The sequence below is a fragment of the Xiphophorus maculatus genome, chromosome 12, assembly GCF_002775205.1.
Source record: "Xiphophorus maculatus strain JP 163 A chromosome 12, X_maculatus-5.0-male, whole genome shotgun sequence".
In the NCBI taxonomy this organism is placed as follows: Eukaryota; Metazoa; Chordata; class Actinopteri; order Cyprinodontiformes; family Poeciliidae; genus Xiphophorus; species Xiphophorus maculatus.
In genome coordinates this window covers 22,516,949-22,539,813 of record NC_036454.1, presented here as the reverse complement: position 1 = coordinate 22,539,813, position 22,865 = coordinate 22,516,949, and the positions used below count along the sequence as shown (strand labels likewise).

Here is a 22,865-nt window from a genome sequence, read left to right as displayed (position 1 = left end):
TCCTCCACTTGCCAGTTGTTAGAAATGTGATTTTATAAGTCAAATAAGACGAGCAAATCAAGGTCAGGAGCAGCACTCGAACCGATGGGTACTTATTGTGCGTTCAAAAGCAGTGGGTTTTCTCGCTTACTGTGGGCCCGTGTGTATTGTTTTGGTTGTTTTGTTTGTGAACTTGGGTGCTTTGACTGCTGAGTCTGGGAGGCAAACAAAGCACATGCTGGACAATTGATCAATGATCTTCCAGAGTTCATGGAGAGGGCACATTGGGGGTTACCAAGGCTGGCTTATCCACCAAAGGCACAAAAGCCTCCTTTACCTGCTCCTGCCTATCCCACTGATGAGACACCAAACCAGGGTCAATGAAACCACCAACTAAAGATTGATCATCAGAACATCAAAGTCACTCATGTAAATCCACCCTTTTTCAGACATCTGGGGTATTGATACAAACACTCCCGGGAGGAGAGTTGCTGGTTAGAAACCAATATTCTTCATGGGGGCGGGGGACGGGAGTCTGACCCATCCTCTACAAAGACCTGTAAAGTCTGTAGAGCATTTTAGTGTGGATGGGTTGAAAAGTTTACCCACACCATCCTCTGCAGACCTGCCAGGTGAGGCTCTTATGCAACTCTCTCAAGTTCAAAACGGGTTCATTGTCCTGAAGTTATACTGAAGGACACATCGAAAACTCAGCAGCTGTTTCTTCAGATAAACCAGATACCTGAAAGCAGCTCATTTTTTCCAGTCGGGGTGAGAGTGGTCAATGGAAATATGATAAACAATGACACAAACAGCAAGTTCCCTTAACTTGGTGCATGACATGCCTGACAGCCCCTCCCCCTTGTCCTGTCACTCTAGAGTATTTTAGTTCAAGTTCCACTGCAGCATCCGGCTGAGCTGCGGTCTTAGTTTCACCTCCCACTTCCTTTTTTTGGCCCTGACGTGTTTCCGGCCCCTGAATTAGAATAACTCTTTCCACACTAAGTTGTGATATCAGGGCCGTCTTCCTTCTCTTGTCGTCTGTGTTCGGAAACTATTAAGAAATCCCCAGTGAAGTTGAAATCTATCTCCCGAATCCTTTGCTCCCAACCACAAGACCAGAGATACGGGGCGACATCAAAAACCCTTCAGCTAGAGCAACACAGAGAGGAAATATCTCTTGAACTCAACGATAAGATAGAAGCTGGTGCAAGCTTTGAAGAATTTCTACTGTTTAATGCATGGAAAGCAGGGAAACAATACAAATGAAGAAATAGTTTAGTTTGTATAATTGTACTGTTGTATTCTTAGTCTGATAGAAGTATTTGAGCATCCTTTAGTCCTTGTAGTTCTGGGTGAGAAACTGCAAGGCAGCCACTGGTTCCCCAAGCGTAAACCTTTCGACGAAGGCCTGAAAATCCCATTTACCTGGAGGTGCAGAAGACACAAAACACAGATTTTCATTAGCATTTAAGCAAAAGAATTGAGAGAAAAAAAACTTAAGGTTTGCTTTCAGTCCAGCAAAACACTCCAGAAATGAGCTGTACTCCGAGTGCACTCTCTAGTGCATTACGAGAGCATTTCTTCTGACCACTTGGTCTGTGTTTAAGGGATCTGAGGCCTAACTGAGCAACACATGGCTCTGGGATGTGAGTCACTGAGAACAGCTCTGCTGAAAATAAAACATGTTGCTGTAATGATGGAGGTGGGAACGCAAGGACGTATTGGCAAGAAGATATGATTCAATCGCCTGGACTGTTTTTTTTCTCTTCCCTCCCCTTTTAAACAAACACCAGACGGCCATCCGGCTGGTATGACAATATCACTTCTAAGATTTTGACAACCACTGATTCCCTGCAGTTTTCCCTCCCTTAACAAAAAAAAGAGGACAAATTCACAACTATGATTCCAAGAAGAAAACCCTGTGTGCTTTAAACTTGCAAACTTCAACAGATTCCACAAAGAAAGAGTGCATGTCTGCGTCTTCATATGTCTGCATGTGCATCAGACAATGCTTTGATGCTTTGTACTGTAATCCAGGGAATCGGGGACATTCTGGTATTTCCATGTGTGCGGTAATTACACTAACAGCTGTTCAAGGATTGCCTTGGGAAGTTGAAAAAGCCAGCTTCTGAAATGGTCCAAATCCATAGAGAGAATGGACTCAGATAGGGGTCAAATCTCAATATGCCTGGATTAAAGAGAACAAAAGTCATCTTTAACATCCTGCTTCATCTGATATATATGGTGTCACTTTTCAGCCATCAGACAGCAGCATGCATTAGAAACACACAATGATCGAGCATAAGATTATCAACTCTGACAGGTGAAATGAGAGCCATTGATTATCTTTAATACCAAAATCTGTTAGTGGGTTGAGTATTGAAGATTTTAGATACCCTTCTACAAGTTTCTCCCACTAGTTTGCTGGGCATTATGGTTCATTCCTCCTGATAGAGCTGATGTTACTGAGTCAGGTTTGAAGGCTGCCTTTCTCACACACACTGTTCAACTGTGGTGACTGCTACAGAAAAAAGATGACTTTGTTGTTCTTATGCCAATTTGATTGGGGACATAATTTATTTGGAACACTAATTTTTAAGAAAGTTTTAAAGTTGGCCCAGGCTCAGAGATGTTACTGAAATATTTCCACATGGTTTTCCTTTTACATCACGTTACTTTTTGTGAAGTGTCTTTCCTGTACCAAAACAGCTTCACTTCATGACTCAGCCACCCCCTCCTTCACAGTTTGGGTTATTCTTTTTTCAGGTTTGCAAACTTCCTATTTTTTCTTCCAAATATAACAATAATCTTTATTTATAAACAATTCAGGTTTTAGTTTCATCAGACCACAGGACATGTCTCAATGAAAATTGCCCTTCTATGTATTTGCAGACACTAATCTTGCTTCTTTTTGTCTTGTTTATAGAGAAATAGCTTCTTCCTCATTGAGTGGCTCTATAGCTCATGTCTACACTGTATGTAGGCACTCTCATCAATTCAATCCAATAATTTCAATACAGCAAATTAAAATTATTTTGTTACTCCTGACTTAAGATAGTATAAATTCAGTCTGATTTAATGTCAAATTCTGAAGGGAAAAAGTTTGTTTTTTTGTGTAGAGAAATATCAGGTTTAAACTATATTAAACAGAAACTGTACAGTTACTCCTCAAAGTTGATGAGTTAGAAGCAGAATGTTAGAACAAGGATTTGAGCAAATTTGACAAGTGTGACTGTGTTACTGGCTACACGACTGAATTAGAGCATCTTCAAAACTGCAGCGCTTCCTTTTGGAAAATAGATTTGCAGACTGGTCAGACAAAAACACACAATAAGAAAAAATGAGTCCAATTTTGAGCAGGCAAAAAAGTCCAGAGCAGAAAAACTTAAAGTTTTTGTTTTGCTAAGCAGAACAGTAGCAACAGCAGGCACAAATAAAACTAATATCCAGGTTATGGACAAATGAGCAAACCAGGCAGTGATACAAAACATCCAACCAATAAAACTTTAAAAAAGGTCCATCATCTGAGCTGAGATTTGAAACAGAAGTAAATATATTGTTTTTATTGTTGCAACAATATCTGAATAAAACAAAATTCAAGCACTACAATCTACATCACTAGCACCATTCATCTGTGAGGGTTTAGCAGGGACCCTCCTTGAGCTTTCAAGGTGTTGATCTAAAGTCACATCAGAATACTGACTCAACCACAATGGACCCATGATAATGCTTTTCCCCATTTAGAAGGCTTAGAATGGCTGTATCATTCTCAAATTTAATGATATTCATTTTTCCTTGTTGAGACAGTCACTGGTTTACAGAAGTGGGATAGGAGAACAACCTTGTTGTGTTTCTGGTCTGCATTACTCAGAGTATGTGAAAAGAGGTTCAAAGGAAGACCGGCTGTGAGTCATGGACTCACTATTGCAAGTGGCGAGCAAAGCAGATGAGTTGCTAGGTCTTATTGAAAAATAAGTGAATACTGGTTCTGATGGAAAGGTGTCACAATACACAATTCATTGTAGTTTGATGCTACATAGCTCCAGATTAGTAAGCATGCTCCTACTGACCCCTTGTTCTCCACTGAAGCAACATCTTTTAAATAATATTAATATTGAACATGATTAAATTATACACAGTAGGCATGCAAAAGAAACATGGACATACAAAATAAAAAGAAAAGAAAAAACATTTAAGAGAAAGAAACATGCAAGAGTTATTTTTCTTTCTATTTCTACATGAACCTTTAGCTTGAACTGATAGTGTAGAAGTAAAATAGCCGTAACAATGTCAGAGTGAGGTACTTGTCCTTTATTTTATTTTTTATGTATATATCTAGTGACTTCTATTGTTGTGTACTTTTACATCATGTTGATAGTTGGGTGCATGTGCATTATCTGAGGAACATGTTACACCCAGTTGCACTATAGGTAGAAAAACCTTCTGCCGACATCTTGTTGCCCAACACATTCAGGGACCTTCTGGAGTACATCCCTCCACAGGTCAGGGTTGTCTAAGCAGAAAAGAGTGTAATAGCACACTATTATTCATTTGGTCATAATGTTATGCCTGATTGATGTAGCTCACCATTAACAAAGGCACAAATCGGAAGACTTAATTGATATTAAATATATTCTACATGTTATCTTTTTAATGTAATCATTAGTTCCTATAGAGATCTTTGAAAAGTAAGCAGAAATTGCATTGTGGAGCGATACCTAAACAATTTTTTTCCCAACCCGTCACACTTTTTTAGTTTCAAAACCTGACACTTCCATGTGGCTTTGAGTTCGGGTCAGGTTCTGAGCTCAGCTGGGGGAAAGAGGATGAATAATAACTGGGAGATGAGCAGATGAGTACCTGAATCTCAGCAGGTCATCTCTGTGAATGAAGACTGCCAGCAGGGAGGCCACCAATAATCATGAGAGGGCAATGGAGTCAAGTGACCTGTCTGCATTAAAGGGCATGGCCTCAGCAGACCCTTATGGGTCTGTGCTTCAGTCTCAGATAATGCACCGCCTCTGCAGATCCCCAAACTCCTTGGCATGTCCACGACGAGGTCGCTCACCCTCCAGCTACTGCAAAAGGGGAGACAGCTTGGAGATGAACTTTACATAAAATACTGGGACATATCTGACATGTCATGTTGTAGATTTCACTATTATGACAATGAAGCAAAAATACTTTTTCATCTGTGTTTTTGTTTTCTTGCCTTACGGCGGTGTTAGGCAACATTTTCTCTAAAAAGTACTGGAGTCAAAGTCAGGCAGCGATTGTAAGACTCTGCACACATAATCCTGTCTAAAGCTGTGCAATCATTGGGGCTCATTCCAAAAGAAGTAAATTCTCAGTATCCGCTGCTATCGCGCTGGTTGGTACCTTGCAAATGTCTAGACTTACAAGTGACCCTAAAATAGGCTGGTGCTTGTTTGTAGTGCAGAGACACATTTCCGCCTCTCCCATCTGCACGCTCATGGAAAGGACAGATAGTGTGGGACCTGAGGGCGATGTTAGCGTCTTCCTGCCTCTCCTTTTGTTTCCACCTTGCATCTCTCTGCCTGGGTATGGCAGGAAGATCAGGACTGCTGCGAGGTGACAGAGAACTGCTACATTTAGTGGTGTGGGCGGTGTCCCTGTTAAACCTCTTACACTGTCTCAGATATACTCAAAATCCAGTAATCTTTTTTTCTCGCAGTAAAGTCAAAGGAGCCATATCAGAGTAAAAGCCTGACTGAGGTTCTTCTTATAAAAATAGATGCAGGAATATTGCAGTGTTTATTTTCAGGATGAGGAACTTTGTTGCTGCCGGGATTCAGCCACAAGACAATATCTCTGGATGTGTGGAAAACCGCTGGAGAGGGATTAACCAGGGAAAACTCAACATGCCTGTTGATTTTAACTTTCAATGTGTTGCAAGCTTAATGCTGTAGATTGTTAGATCTGCGAGGTGAACAAGTCTAATTTTCCAGGGAATACCCAAATCACCAAACCTAAAGTTGTTTTTACATTAAAATAACCCCCAAAACATCGAACTGGTCAACATGAACAAGCATAGAAACTCCAAAATTCAACTATTCAACCTAAATCTAAGCGAATAAGGATGCATTTTCCATTATATCAAATTGTATTTAATACAGTACTTAGGACATTAGTACAATTAATGGCAACAGTACTGAACATACCAATTGTTTAAAAAGTAAAAACTGAAATAAAAAAGCTTTATTTTTTAGTACTGTATATACATTTACGATTTTCCTACGTTTCTCGTTGTGACATAATTCAAATGCAATAAATTATCAATTAATGAACTAGAAAATTAGTTACATGTACATGATTTTGTATTGTAACTGGGTATCTGTGATCTTGTAGTGGGCTTGCAAAAGAGACAAACCTGGTCAAATAAAGTTCGGTGGATGGTATACAAATTTTGAATTCTTAAACAAACGTTAGGTTGTCTTTCCTGGTTTTTCCAACTACTGCAGGTTGTCTTTGAAAGCCTTTCCTCAACAGATCTCATCACTGAAAGATGTCAATCAGGAAATTTAAATAGATCTGTGTACAACACTTGCAATTGTCAACAAGTGCATCTCACCAGAAATGGAACTAGGAACACAACGTTCCTCCAAAACTGATAGGAAATGCGGAGCCGAGGCTGCCAGGAGGGCTGTGGCAGCACTGAAAGAGCAGCAGGACTTCCTGGCAAAGACTGGCTGTTCATAACATTTGACAACAATCTCTAACATGCACTGTATGTCTGAGCTATGGGGCAAATTTTCAGAACCAAGTCGTCTTTGATGGGGGAAAAAAAAAATCCACCAAAAATGTTTGAGCCCTCCTAGAGTAAAAAAGATCAATTCACTCATTGTGAAGTGAGATAAACATTCTGTGAGGTTTTGATGTCACCAAAGATGCAGCCTGAGCTACAACAAAGCAATTTTGATTGAAGGATATTCACATGTTCTAGTGATCCAATCAAATCCCAGATCTAAATCCAACTGCAAATCTTAAAAATGTATATTCACAGACTCACACAGACATACTGAAAAAAACTACAGGACAATGTTCATGTAGGGATACTGAATACAGATGTTTGCCACAGTTGTCAAATTTTTATTTGCAAAAATAATAACACTAATAATAAATGAACAAGCAATATTTTCTTTCCTTTTCACAACTGCACATTACTTGTTCAACTATCTAATTAAATCCCAGGAAAAATAAGATTGTAAAAATCCAACGAGAAAGAATGCCTTCCAGGGCACAGTAAAAGCCACAAAATTGTATTTTAAAAAAGTTAAGTTTAACTTGTAACCTATTTCCCCATGTTTTTAGTGCATGTAATTTAATCTTGTGTGCTACGTTCTCATTTGAAAAAGAAGTGAAAGTTCTGATCTGACCTAAATTGATCAAGTTTTATAGAGATGCACATATTTGTGCAGATCAGCTATAGTGAAATTACTGTATGTCCTTGCTCTTAAATGCAAGTGTTAAAAAACGTAAAGCTAAGGATTACTCTATATGCTTTTGATAAATGTTTCACATCAAAGCTCGTGAGTTTAAAGACTTAAAACCTTTAAACCAAACCTGTCAATTTCAAGATGTCAAGATGTCACTTTAAAGCAGCTGACTCCAGCCTAAAACTTGGGCCTGCTATAGCAACCAAATCCTGGCTCTCTTGACTCCTCGCAGCTCTGATTAATGGTAGAGGCTGTGGGTGGGTGGTAGACATGGATCTGCCCATTACCACACTACAACATTGCAAATGGCTTCAATTACTGCGGAGTGTGCTGAGCTGGCAGTACAGGCTCTGGGAAGCAAGATGAGCAACGTGTAGGATCCAGCAGCTAACTCCTCTCTGATCCATTCTTTTACACAACGTGATCGTCACCCTTGTTTTTACAATCCATCAGAAATAAATGAAGGAAAAAGCGGCTGCGGGATTCAAAGCAATGTATTATTTATAAGTTTCTATTTTTTTCAAGCAAATAATCTCAAACCGTTTTTGAGGCTGGCAGATCTGCACATTTAGAGTGGCTGCTAAGGTCAGGAGATGGCCGACTGGATGTGTGAACAGTGTATGCGGAGTGTATCGTGTAAACTGAAACAACACTAGGCAGCCGCTCTCAAGGCCTTGGGTTTTCCCTCCCGGCATTGTAACACTGTTTCCCCTGACAAACTGACATGTCGACACCGAACAGTAGCAGGACATAATAAGGGCTTGCCAAGTGACTGACAAGTATCATGAGGGCTTAAACGCCCATGCATGCGCCCCCATCTCCACCCCCCTCCCTGGCACAGGGGCAGTCACCAGTCAGGGACAGCCTTCCTGAGCCAGAGCAATGGGGATTCCCTAGGATAACGCCCCTGTGCCCAGTGCCAAGATTGCAGCCCCCTGTAGATCCTTATGTAACAAACCAGCTGTCTCCATCAGTTCACTGACCCACATTCATAACCCTAACCCTGGAGGCAAAGCAGACTCCCACGGTTTCTCACAACAGCCCCTGCTCCACCTCTTAATTGTTCAGTCCCCTCTGGCCAGTGCTTATTACTTAACTGTTGGTCAGAGATGAAAAGAAGAGAGACGGCAAATCAGAAATAAAATTGAGTCAATGACTCCACTACTGGAAGTGGAAAACGATCATTAGGAGTCCTCCACCCACGGCTAAATGCTCTCCTTCACAAATCACGTCAATTAATGTCATCGGTTATGAAGAATCCTCTGTGTGTCATACCACATGGAGGGAGGACAGATGCTAATAAGTGAACATACTTAACGGAGGAGGTGGGAGACATGGGATTCCCTCTGTTCTTCTTGTCTTAGTGTGCATACTGTGCACATGGTCGTGAAGGCCAATGACAATACAGCAGGTAAAATAATAGAAAGACACATTCAAAACCAAATACAGGTGCCTCCATCCATTTTCTGTACACCCTTCTCCCTAGTGGGGTGCCTAGGGACAAGGGTGCATCTCCAGCGGGTGCATCTTGTTAGGATATAATTGAAAAGTTAATTTGTTTCAGCAGCTTTATTCTAAAAGTAAAACTTGGGTAATTTATCAATTATCAAACGGATATATTTCAAAAGTTTATTTCTGCAAATTTGATCTAAGAAGAAACTATGTACGAGTTTGTAGGCTGGCATTTTTTACCGTCTGTACCATGACTCAAGACATCCATAGTCATGCCTGTACCAAAGTGTTCTGTAACATCTTGTTTTAATGGTTACTGCCCAGCCACACTCACTCCTGTCTTTAAGAAGTGCTCCAAAAGGCTGATGATGACACATCGGAAGCAAACCATCAATGCAGCTGAAGACTCACAATATTATGTATACAGATGGAACTGATTCACACCGACTCCATCCTGATCCACAAGGCCCACTCCCATACAGAGAATAAGGACTCCTATGTGAGGCTGAACTTCAGTTCTGCATTTAACACCATTTTCCCATCAGAAACTGGTGTCCAAGTTGGCTAAACGAGAAGTACCCAATGCGTTTAGAGTGATTTAACAAAAGCAATGCCACAGTAGTTGCCCATTTTCTTGATATACGTGAGGTGGTGCGCTTAAAATAAAGACTCCAGCTGCACTCCATATCTGGTGAAATTGCCACAAACCCTTAAATTTGAGCTTTGCACCTTTTCCTTCCACTCAGCTTTCCAGTAATATGTTTGTTATCCACACTCTGGGAACAACCAGCGTCTTTTGAAAAGACCGTCTTTGGCTTTCCAAAGCATAATAAAGATTCTCTTCTGGACAGATGTCAAGTAAGCGGTCGCCGCTATGATTGTGTTATTTAAAAAAAGTATTTCTTTCAAAAGTGTTGAATAATAAAATTTTGTGGCAAATTAAATTTTTGAATTTCACTAAGAGAACACTATAATTAAATGATAAACCTATATGAGTTTCAGGTTTTGAATTGAATCATTAAAAATAATGTATCTTTTTAATGATCTGAGATGTGTGTGTAAAACATGAGTTACCTTTATTTCTCAACATTCAATCCCATCGCTCTCTTCATATGAGCAGTTATTCTCCCAAGAACTGACCCTTCAAACGAAACATTTGATTATCTAAGAGTGAATTCCTTAATCAAATTTCCCTTGAATAGATTTTGCAGGAGAGAGGAAGTGCGACAACGGGAGTTAAACTCATCAGATTAAGGATGGGTGGATCCGCTAACTGCAATTGCTTCAAAATTGGGGTGGTGGGGAGTGGGGTGGGGGGGGGTCAGACTATTTGTATTTTTTTCTTTTATTACAAACATTATATTTGAAACATTCTGTTTTAACAATGTGATGAAGGTTTACTGAAAATTACCCAAATGTGACTTGGGTGTAGCACAAATGCAAAAAAAAGTTCATCTGTTCTGAGATTTCTTTTCCCAAAACTTTAAACATCAAACACACCTCAGCCTAATGTGCTTGGACTGTTTGCTGACAAAGCTGTCAAAACTTCAAACAGCAGAGACTGGCAGCTCCACTTGTTCACCGGCGCCGCGCTTGAAAGTCTCCAACCGCCCCGATCTCCCCTCAAATCATCAACTGTGACCCGAGTAGAACAGACAGGGAGACACGCCTCCTGCGAGCTGCTGTGCTGTTCATCTGAGTGCTGCTTCGCACCTTCCCACTGACTTCAGACAGTGGAAAAGTTATTTTAGAACAAGAACGAAAACAAAAGCTCTGCAGCACAAACAAGACTGACTTCTGAGAGACAAACAAACAAAGATATGGTAATGATATCAACAATAATTAATGTTCAAATTGAACCGTTCGTTCATGTGTACTGACACCGCTGATTGGGGATTTCAGGTTTACCAACACACAGCCAGGCGGACTCATGCAGGTGTGCGTGGGAGCCAGTAATACTCGTCTTGACCTGGTGGGCATTAGCACAGCCGCAGACTCGCTCACTAACCTCATTAACATTTTCTTTGTTGGGTTCATGCACTCGAACAAAAACTGCCCACCAAAAATAACTCCAAATGATGCAACAAAACCTTACAATTGTGAGAACAGACAAAACAAGTCCACTGATGTGTCTGATCCACAACGTTTCTTTCATCAAGGGAAAGAAAGACTTGTTGTGGTTACTATGAGAGGAAATGAGGAGTTTGAATGTCTTGCTGTAATCTTCAGTAACAAAACGTTAGAATTTACAGTGTTTTAGGATATCGTTGTAGATCACATTTCTGCGATCTAAAGATGCAGAGTGATTACCACGGGAAGACTCCTCTTCAGTGAGTGATATCTTTGTGTGAGGAGGCTGCTCAAATAACATGAACTGGTAACGGTGGAAACCAGTCTTCTGCGGCGGCGTCGGTGGATGGTAATCTGCAAAACAAAGAACCAGAATCATGAGAGCTGGCAATGCTGAGCTGCTGTATCAAATATAAGTCATTAAAAACCCTGGCATGGATTGCTGTTTTTTTTAGATGGCATTACACTAATAGCAGCCGTATATCCATAAAACTCTGACCCTGAATTGTGTGCAATTTTCTCGTACTCGTATTTTGGCTAATGGCCGTGTAAATATTCTCATATACATGTACGTGCATTTAAGAGATGTTGCCTGACTAATTTATTTTAAAACACAAAATAATAAGTTGAAACTAAATCTGCTTTAAAGACTGGTTAAGAAAAAAAAGGAGCAGCAAAAAGCTTAAGCATAATGTATTTAAAAATCATAATAGTTAGTTTATGACTGTTAAACGTCCTGTAAATAAAATCACCAACCAGTTTATCATTCAAAAATAATGTAGAAGCATTAAAAAAGGAGACATGATTCCCATAACTTGTGCAATTATTTGTTTAATTTAAATAATTAGGATGTAATGAATGCTGCATATACGTACAGAGACAGTTGCAGGAATGCTAGAGCTGCAGCTCAAAAGTGTACTTAATTTATTTTTCTGATTTAGTTAAAATAAACTTTAACTGATATAAAAGAAATGACACAATGAAACACATTGATACATTTTTCAAACAGAAAGGGAGTGGTAAGCTAATTATTTTGTTCTTGGTTGTGTGTGCACATGTTTTCTCTGTCCTTCTGATCACTTGTTTTATTTTTAAAAAACAGTTTGAAGTAAATCAAATTAAGTGGGTTTTTTTTTTTCTTTTACAATTAAAACCCCAGATATGCTTACTAAAAATGTTAATATTACAATTGATTGAATAGAAAACACAATTTTACTTCAGATATGTTAACCTACAGAAAGCTGTTTCCATGTTCTGTTCAGAATATGCTCTCAGGAAACTCAGTGGAACACCTGCAGATACCATGGCACACCAAATTATCACTCACTGTGGAAATGTCACACTGGACATCAAGCAACATGGATGGACTTTGTGAATGTCCCTCAAACTCCTGAAAGAATTTCACTTCACAATCGTTTCAAAGCATTGGTTACCTGTGTTAATCTTGTCAATTTTTTTTCTTGGCTTTTTGTTCTTCTTGGCATTTTTCTTTTTAACAATTATTAATTTATTTTTGGTCATTTTGCATTGCCGTGTTTACTGTTTCATGGTTATTCTTGTTTATTTTTTGTTAAGGTTATCGTACACAACTTTGGTAAGCTACATCTTTTCAAACATGTACAAATAGTCTTGAACTGATTTCCACTAAGCCTTCTTTCTTCCACTTAACTTTCCTTTTATATCATTAGGTATATAATTCTGTGAATAGCCAGCTTTTATCTTGAGGGTCATCATTCAGGCAGAGGTTGTCAATGACTGTCAAGTCAGCAGTCTTCCCCGTGATTGTGTAGACCAGAAACTGAACTAGAATCTCATCTAGGGTATTTATGAACTGTAACCCACAAAATTCATTCATAGAAGCTTTAGATAATCTGTTTCCCTTTATTTTACTTGAATAACTGAAATAGATTAATTTTTCCAGTCTTACCAGTAAGAGTCATGCCTTGCATTTCTCCTTTCTCCAGTGAGTAGCCCTGGTAAAGCAATTACATAGTCAGTCAGGTAAATCACAAACAAAAAGTGTTCCTACAAACTAATACTTAGCTGCTAAATGGTGTTAAATGTTGTTTGGGATTTATAAATTTATTTACTCGAAGCTCTTCTGCAGGATAGGGTCACATTTTTTTTGGTTTATTTAAGTGAAACACACAAGAGATGTTGTTAGATCAATGTCTAAAAATTAAGGAACAAACTGCAGACAAAAGACAGTTTCCAAGCACATTAAACTAGTGAGAGGATTTCCAATTTCCCATATTATTAATTGTATATTAATCTCCTGTTGCCTAGAAACAGACATCTTATTACCATATCAGAAGCTAATCATATCAGGTAAATTTCATAAGCCTTTTAGATTTTTTTTTACCATCTATATGTCATGTTGAACTCCCTTTTTCTCAGGAAACACACAGAGAGTAAGGCTGTTCACACAGCAAAAATTACACACAGACACGTTTGTTTAATAAACTTGGGTATTTACTACATGATGGCTGCATCCTTGAGTGGGAGGAAAATGACTAAATATGTTGTCTGTGAAATGGCCCCAAACCCACTTGAAGCAAGAATGGAAGTCCCCATCACAAACGAGGAGTGTGTGGTCTGAGCACCTATTAGTGTCCTCGTTTCTCTGCACACAGGCTCCCCCTACAGGGGAACCAAGGTGGTGTGTTACTAGACAGCAATCTGGGACAAAAGATGGACTATAGAGGAATGTTTCCCTCATTTTTCTTCCATTTAAATTGACATTTTGATTTACTTGATGACTTCAGATTAAATGGAACATAGCTTATATTGAGAACAGAAAAAATATTTAGCTTCTCTTAAAGTAGATGGACTAAACAAACTAATATTACAGTATAAACGGAACAGCAATGTTGACTTGATCATTTTGGTAATGGAGCAACCATGTTTATTTATAATTTCTTTTAGGATTAATTATTTTACATATTTGAACAGATAAATACATACACAAATTGAAACATTTCACATGGAAAATTTATATTTTATTAATTTTTATTTTATGATTTCTAATCACATTTTGTACAGAAGACAAAAATATGATTTTGGCAGATATGAAGATACCCATCACATCATGACACATGCTGAAACCTTGTATTAAGAAACATACAGTTGTAATTCAATTACTTCCAAATCTGTTGGCCTTATAACTTTGATCAACATCAGCGCAGCTCAAATCAGCCTGCAAGTGTTACTGAGGATTTCATCAGTACTCAAGCATGTGCCCCTCATTGTGCTCCATCTTATCTATAATCCCATAACGGCTGTTGAGGATGTTTCACAGAAAGTATTAAGTGTTTACTCCGACTGATACAATTCAGAAGATTAGCTTCAGCTGTGAGTATCTTCATCCACAGATCAGTGCGAAAAAAATAGCTTTATTTAGAAACAGCAAGAGTCCTGCAGCCTGCAGGATCCAAACCCATTGCCATAGCAACAGGTAGTCAACATTTTCCCACATCTTAATGCTCAGCTCTCGCTCGTTTTCCCTGGCACCCCTTGGCCTTTTAATTTCAGTAAAGAACACGGAGTTTAAATAACAGCAAATGAATACAACATTGAATTTCTGCCAATTAATAGAAGACAAATCTATAGCAGGCAGCAGAAATACATGTTTACTTATTCTGATAATCATAAGACATCAAAACAAATTGCAGAAAATGTTGGATTTTATTTATGTTTAGCCAAGCTTGATTTGAGAGTGAAGGACTATGTAAGACATTGTGATTTCATGGGCGACGGTCTCTGGGGTCTTCGCTGTGGGGTGTAATATTCCCAGAGTCTGATAAAAATCTACTGATTTGTTGTTTATATTTAAAACAAATGTTTTCATTTTTCATTCATGACTCAGGTATATCGATATAATGTGTGTGTATAAATTTTAGGCTCAAAATGCATTAATGTAGGGCAAGGCCATTAATTAAAATTCATACTTAAAAAATGATTATCTAAGTTGTCAGTCATGCAGACTATTCGACTTTAATTAAATGTGTTGTGTTCTTTGTCTTAAATAAAACTGATTTTATACATGTTAAAAAAATAAAGAGGCAAAACAAACAAATGGGCACTAAAATAACCCAGGTCACGAGGCAGAAAAGATAAATACAGATGCCTTAATTTTACATGTCAATAAAAACGAAGAAAAACTGGCTGAAACATTCTCACTCCATCTTCTTTTCATTGTATTCACTGTTTGATTATTTCATGTTAAACCCAGACACACCCAGACATAAATGGGGTGGGAGGAATTTTCCTCTAAAATGAACAACAGAGGTTTTTTGCCAGTTGGAGGAAGTTGAAGATGATCTTTGTAAGTGATCTTTATGGGTCTATTGTGTAAAAAAAAAACAACAACAACAAAAAAACCCCCCCTAAAACTAAGCAAGCAATTATGGAAAACAGAAGGGAAGACCTCTGGCCCAACACCAAGCCAACTCATCATATTCTGCAGTTTCAGAGATTTTATTTATTAGTTCAGACATTCTTTTTGTTTTGGCACACAAAGAAATCTGCTATGCATAGTATGCCCCAGATGATTTGTACTTTAAAATGATGTGCAAACCATGTCTTCCCATGACAACATCTGATTTGACAATAATGCTGAATGACTGAACATCCCTTCAGCAATCAGTGAGAAAAGTGAAAAGGTTTCATTTCATATATACCAAAAAAACAAAGTAAGCAAAGTAGTCTTTTCAATTTCAATTCCTGCACAACATTTTTTTTTATTTTTGCAGCTACATCTATTTCCAAACTCACTCCTGCCAGGCTGTTAAATTGATCCTGTTTGAGATTCAAGAATATCTACCGCTGGACTTGTACCAAAAGCAAAACACCTTCCTGGAATATCTCAAAAGGGTTGAAAACAAAAGTTGTGAAGCAGTGTGTCTCAGGCCTTGGACACTGTAGGGCAGGTTCAGGTCTTATATTCACATTCATTGTTTTACACGCAGCAGTCTGCTGCCAAAATATGTGATAAGCAGCAAAAGCATCAATGTTCTGTACATTGGGCTATACCAGTAAACTGTTCAATACGACTTACTGTAAAACACTGGGATTTGAGTGAATAAATGAATATATGGCAAACACATGACACAAATATGTTTCTGAGAACATTGTCTTACAATTCAAGGTCGTAGAAATGATTTCAGTTTCCTCCAGTCACATGTTGATGTGCCCCTGGTTGCCTATTGAGTTGTGTATTGGCGTATAAATTTGTGCATTTGTGAATGTAAATTGGTGAATGTGCATGTAGTGTAAACCATTTGAGTGGTCAGTAGGACGGGAAATGAGCTATATAAATTCAAAACATTTACATGGATTTAATCATGTTTTAAATGTAGAGCAAATTCACCTATTTATGATTTGTTTTGTACAGCATATCTAAAATATTTAAAGAAGATGTAGCTTGAGAAACTGAAATACTCAGACACAATGCTAATTGACACTATATTGACTGGTGTTTGGAAAGCAGCCAATCCAAGAGTGCCATTTGTTTTTGTCTTAGTGCTCATTGGTTGTGCTCCCAGGAGCAGAGATAAGGAAGTTGATGTTAGCTTCTGCAATACTGCCAATACAGTTGTTTCAAAGTCCGCCTTAATGCATATTACAGTATGTGCTACACCTATTAAAATAGAGAGGGTCTCCTGTATTTCATGATCTCAGCTCTTCGCAGGTGATTGTGGTCCCTAAGCCCCGCAGATGCCAAGACTCCACTCCCAGGATGAAGGGTACAAAAATACAGGGGTGGAGAACATTACATTTACAAAAATGTTACAGTCTAGTTTTATTTGTTATGATTTTATCCTTAATGATCTCGACATTAAAATTCTGTCAATTTTACACACTCCAAGTGCACCCAAGTGTTTAAAAGCCACATTGATCAAAATGTAGGTTGGACTGTTGTGACTTGCAGTGGACCTCAAGCTTTTTATCCACTGAACTGACTGCAAACAGAGAGTCTACTTAATGTGGCAAGAGAATAAATAATGTTATAATTGGGTTGTTTCTGCAACGACTAATAGCGCTTGCTGCTGATTCTCTGGCACTGGCATGTACATTCGGTATATGTGGCATCTCAGAGTTTTGCCACTGATTTTAAACATGTGATCAAACGTGATCAGAGGAGGTTAGGTTAACAAACTGTAAGTTTGCATCGCCACTGGAAAAACTGGGATCCAGTTGCTCTACTTTCACCATTAAAAAAGCGGCTACGCGGGGCTCAACACACTACATCAGGAAACATGTTCATTTGGAAATTGCCTTCAAGATGACAAAGCTCTTGCAAGCTGTTGTACATCTGACCCAGACCTCTGAGCCGCTTGAGATGAGCAATCATGGAAAACAGTACCATAGAGTCAAATATGAAAGAGAGCATTACAAAAAAACAAAGAGATTGAATCTATGCTTCGTGGGTTATTTTAAAGATTTTCTTTTCCCAAAAGATCTATTTCTTAGTCTATATTCTGTTTCGTGTAGGTGCAGCCTGTTCATATACCACTGTTGTGTCTCCAGCTGTGGTGTTACACACATTTCATCCTGCCTCTGTTGCTCATTGCGGCAAAGCTTGCTTTTGTGTCTTACTGACTGTTTCACACTCTGACTTGAACAAAAGTAAAAGATCTCAAACAACCTACACAATATGAGCAATGAATAACACTGAAAGTCTAGAAAAAGCTACAGTACATGGCAAGCCTTTTCTTGTGGGTCACGTAACATCCTGACACTGTATTCATGAGCTGTTTCAGGACCAGTACTTATAATACATCAGATATAATGAGTAAGATTTCTAGGAACATAATTTATGACAGGCGTAAATTATGAGGCATGCACAGCTAGTCTTTGGGTGGCTAGCAAGGTAATGTCTCTTCCTGTATGAAAATAAACTAAATACGTTACATGACTTGGTAAAAAGCCTCAATCCAAGGCCGGAGGATGAGTGGTGTGTTTGTATAATGTGTCAACATAACTTCCGTTAGGAATCCTCCGACACGAGCCAGTAGGTAGGAGTCCACGAAGAGGCGGTGGGTGGGTGCAGGGGTGCGATTTCAGCAGGAATACCCACTTGCCCAAGAACCCTTCTCTTTCTTTGTGTGGGTGCGTGCTTCCCTTTGTCAGCAAGAGTTACTCATGCACCTCCTTGAATATCCACCACTTCTCCCTCCCTTGCTTAGCCTGTAAACCCACACCTACGACAATCAGCACCCACGTTCTTCTAATGCAGTTCTCAGAGCATCATTCTCCCTTTTACTTGCAGTCAGGCTAACAGACGGGGAGAGAGAGCATGACAGATGGTGTTCACAGCTCTATTTCTGAGGCTGGACTTGTACTGCCACAGCCACCCCCCCACTACCCACCCCCCATCGCCTATTCCGCTCAAGCCAAGTGCTTATGACTACCTCCTCTTCTTCCTCGCTGCAATCAGCCCATTCATTTGCAGGGTTATTGTGAATTAATAGTCTGTGTACTGAGAAGAAACCTCGGGGCATGTGGGTTAAACACTGATGATGACAGAGAGAAATCGTGGGACTTTCTTTTAATGATAAAATGACAAAGTGAAGTTTTATTATCATAAATTTACAAACACAACATGCTAGTCGAAACTGCCTAAAGATATTCACAACTTCTTCAACTGAAAACGTGTGATTGAATGTCATTTCTCTGTCATGTTACAACTGAGTGCACTTAGAGCACATGACTTTCTAGTCTCATCTCTTCAGCTTCTCATTGTGATATCTACACACATCCATACGTTTAACAGCATTTCAGAGGTGTTCGATGATATCCTTGTGGTTCTGCTTAAATTCAAGCCCACAAACACAGAATGCTACAGAAAACTACCCAGTTATGAGAATCGTCACCAGGTTCACAATTTCTTAAGTATAGCTCATCCACTGATGTAGAGTCACAGAAGGGTAATATTATTACAGGTATTATTAGAGCTGGTAACAACTAAAGGAGTTTCAAAGTCGACGGCTAGTATGTACTTGCAAAGAGTATGTATGATGTTCTTGACAGCTTTTCAGACGGTCACTTGTCTGTGGGTATTATGGGTTGCAGTCCCAGAAACGTCAATAATTGTCGGCTATCACACTCCATGTGCCATAAATTGATGGATTGCATGCAAATAATTGTAACTTGTGAAAGTATTCTTACTCCTTGAACTTTCTGTCTCATCTTGTCGGATAATTCATCACAACTTTAATGTTTGCCACAGGGATTTTTGTGAAAGCCGAACATAACATATATCATGTATGAAGTCGGAGTAGGATTTTCTGACTTTATATATAGTTTTTATTTGTTTTAATTGTTTTTCTTATGTTTAATGTATTGTTTGTTTTATGGGACTACAGATGGAAATGATCATTTTGCTAAATCCACTATATTTAAGACAACACTGTACATTTATAAATGTGCACTGTCACACTTGGTAAAAAATCAATCAATTATTCAATCAATCAAGCAAATTTGTAAAGTACTCTGCTGGGCTCCACTTTATTCGGGCTGCTTTGCAGGTGTTTCCACTACTGTTTTTGTTAGCTTAGTACCCACTTTTTTTAGGTATTATGAGTAGGGCTGATTAGGTACTCCATGGTAAATAACTACCGCCATCTTCTAAATTAATAAATACTGTTCTTCTTCCTGCCACATCCACAGCATCCGCAGCATTTGAAATCTCAGAATAATCCCATAATCCTAAAAAACAGCAACAGCACAGCTCTCTCTTCTTCTGTGGTCTCAGAAAAATGACGACTCATGTTGCACAGTTATGAAGCGCAACACCTACTGTAAGATGTGTGGAGGTGTGGCTTCACACATCTTCCCCAGCTGCATGCGTTATAGGGTTCGGGGAAACACAACTTCCAAGAAGAGTGGAGCAAAGCAGCCAAAGTAGAGCCAGTGGAAAGGGGCATTAGAGAACATTAGTTACAAACAGCATCATGAAGACCAAGAAACACAGCAGGCAGGTAAGGGAGAAAGTTGTGTATAAATCTACAGCAGGGTTAGTTTCTAACACAATATTCCAAGCTTTGAACATCACACAGAGGTCTGTTCTATTGCACGTCTGAAAATGGAAAGACGGAGGCAGAACTGTCAAAGCTACCTGTCTTTCTTGCTACACAGACATGAGCACATCTTCCCAATCCTGTTGTCCCTTCATTGGTTCCTTTTGAAAATGTTAGCCTATAAATGCCTAAGTAGTTTTGCTCCTCCATACCTTCCTAATTTACTTCAGCCTAATCCTCCTTCACAGGCCTTTAGATTAGCCTGGTGCTTTTAGTTGACTTGAAGAGGGTGAATATTTATGTCAATATGTAAAAATCACATATTTTATGTGAAACATGATGCCTCTACTCTAATGCACCTAAAAGTGTTCTATCAGGTTGAAGTCAAGCCTTTGCGCATCCTAATTATTATTTAGATTTGCTGATTATTAATAAATCTGCATTCTATGACTCTGAATGCATTTTGAATAGTACATCGCTCCTAGATTTTTCTCACAAGCTTCATCCATTTTTAAATTCCTGAAACGGCTCAAAAGGATCTACCCATCTGAGTAGGATAGAGAACTCTATGGGAGATCAGCGGGGCGCGGTAAAATGGTCTGAACAGGAGAGAGAGAAAATCGGTGGGGGAAGTCACCCTTGATTTGCTTCAATGGATCAACAAATTAACCCACTTAACAATAGCCTGCTGGACTAATGGGTTCACAACAGAAACTCATTTGGCTTTGGTAATGAATCCAAGTTGGAAACATAAACAGTCTAGTTATTAACTCTCCAGTCATCATTGAAATCACTTGACACACAAAACCCACAATCCTTTGGTCGTGTTAATCAGCAGGAAGGGACACTATCACTGGAATCACTCACTTAAGAAAGTAGCTACCAGACTCATTATCTCAACCATATATTCAGACTAATTTACATTCATGCAACACACCGTAACAAAGACTTTGAGCTGGTTTGGCCATCTCGTTCTCAGATTGAGAGCAGATTGGACCCAACAGGGCAGAGAAACGACCAAAGTGAGAGCAACCTACTAAACTAATTTTTATCTAACTTCGGTGCTGGTCCTTTTAGAGTGTGTGCGTGTGCGTGTAGGGGTGTAAGGGAGTATGGGTGCTGATGAGTCTGTACTTTAGTACTGTTGAGGGAAGCCCAAGCCTGAGTTCCCAAGGTAACAGTCTGTTTGAGAGGGGGCTGGCTGACTCATTTGAAGGGAATCCTGGAACCTGAACAAGGCTGCCCACTCGCCCCACCCCCAGCTTCATCAGCACAACAAGCAAACAAGGCGCTGACATGTCCCCAAATAGGGCTTCCCACTAACGGGGGTGGCAGTGGAAAATCCCTGCCTGAGTATGTCGTCGTTGCAACACACACACCCACCCGCACGCACACGCCCGCACACACACACATCTTTACCATGGCTACAGAGGTTTCTGCCTGCAAGACGAGAAATCCACAGAGATTGAAAGTAAGATGGTGTGTACAAACACATGCTAGATTTTGATTAACACATACAGGGATGGCAGAGATGTGAGGGGGCAGGAGAGGAAGTTTAAGCTTATTAAACTGTCGTGACAGAATTAAAATAATATGAGGTGTGAACATTGACACAAAGTAAATGAGCATCAATATCTTGTGGGTGTGTGCATGACGTAGAGGAAGGAGAGAAGGAGAGGAGGATGTGGAAGGAGTAGGTGGACAAGAGAACGAACTCTTTGCCTACTCAATTAATCTAATTATTAAGAAATTAAAGGGAATCAACAGGCGTGTAATTGAGCACTTAAGTGTTTCAAGGTGAGTCTGTTCCCTTGACTTTGAAAGGATGGTGGTGTTGTCGAATCCTTTTGTGAAAGATCCTGACTTTTGGAACTAACTAACGAACCGCTGTATATTTAATACAGTGGCTCACAAAAGTATTCAAACCTTTTTTATAACTTTGTCACATTTTGTCATCTTACAACCACAGACTTCAATGACTGCGTTCAAGATTTAACGTAAAAAAACCCACACAAAGTGACGTGAAATAGTATGATAAATGGGTTTTTGACTTTTTATTTTAAAAATCTACAAAGTGTGGCGTACATGTGTAGAACCACTTTCTACTGCTACTGCAGCTGCAAGTATTTTGCAGTATCACTTTACCAGCTTCATAAATCTGTGCAATGATTATTTCCCCATTCTTTCTGCAAAATAGCTTAGGCTCCATCGCGTGTGAAAATATTTCTGAAGTGTTGTCAAAGATGTTCAACTTTACATGGATTTGGTCTTTTTATTGAGCTTTTCCATCACATCAATAGACTCTGTAGTTGAACCTAGGCCCCACAACATAATGCTGCCACCACCATATGTGACTCACAGGGTTGTTTGCTTATAAGTGTCAGTATTGTTTTTTCTCTTTAAATAGCGTTTTGCACATGGCCAAAAGGTTCAGTGTGATGGTGCCACTACCACAGGCAAGTTCAGTTTTGACTTCGTCTGACCTGAGCACTTTCTTCCACATGTTAGCTGTGTCCCTTGCATGGCCTGTGGCAAAGTTTAAGTGGTATTCTTCTTGCCACTCTTCAGTAAGGCCAGATTTGTGCAATACACAACTTACATTTCTGTCAACAGAATCATGCAAGTAGTTTACCATGGGCCTCTTTGACTGCTTGATGCTTTGTTTGCTCGCCCGGTAAGTTCTTGACAAGGTTTGCAGTAGTGAAATACTCTTTCCTTATTGTGATGATGATTTGAAGTGTGCTTACTGGGATGATAAGTGCTTGAGATTTTTTTTGTAATTAAGACTACTTCATGCTCCCTGGGAACTATTTGGGATTACTCCTTTCTAGTCCAACATGACTGCACACAATTATACAAAGCAAAATAGCTCCATTGCAAAATA

General features: G+C 39.2%; 1 protein-coding gene across 1 annotated transcript in view; it reads right to left on the bottom strand.

The window, feature by feature from the left end:
* Nucleotides 1–1,200: 1,200 nt before the first annotated feature.
* Nucleotides 1,201–22,865, bottom strand: part of pebp4 (phosphatidylethanolamine binding protein 4) — a 59,402-nt gene continuing 37,737 nt past the window's right edge. Inside the window, exons 5-7 of the mRNA XM_023343723.1 lie at nt 12,889–12,934; nt 11,202–11,315; nt 1,201–1,407 (exon numbers count right to left, since the gene is read on the bottom strand). Coding sequence (XP_023199491.1) covers nt 1,316–1,407; nt 11,202–11,315; nt 12,889–12,934 — 252 coding nt within the window. The 3' untranslated portion in view covers nt 1,201–1,315. The remainder of the gene's footprint in view (nt 1,408–11,201; nt 11,316–12,888; nt 12,935–22,865) is intronic.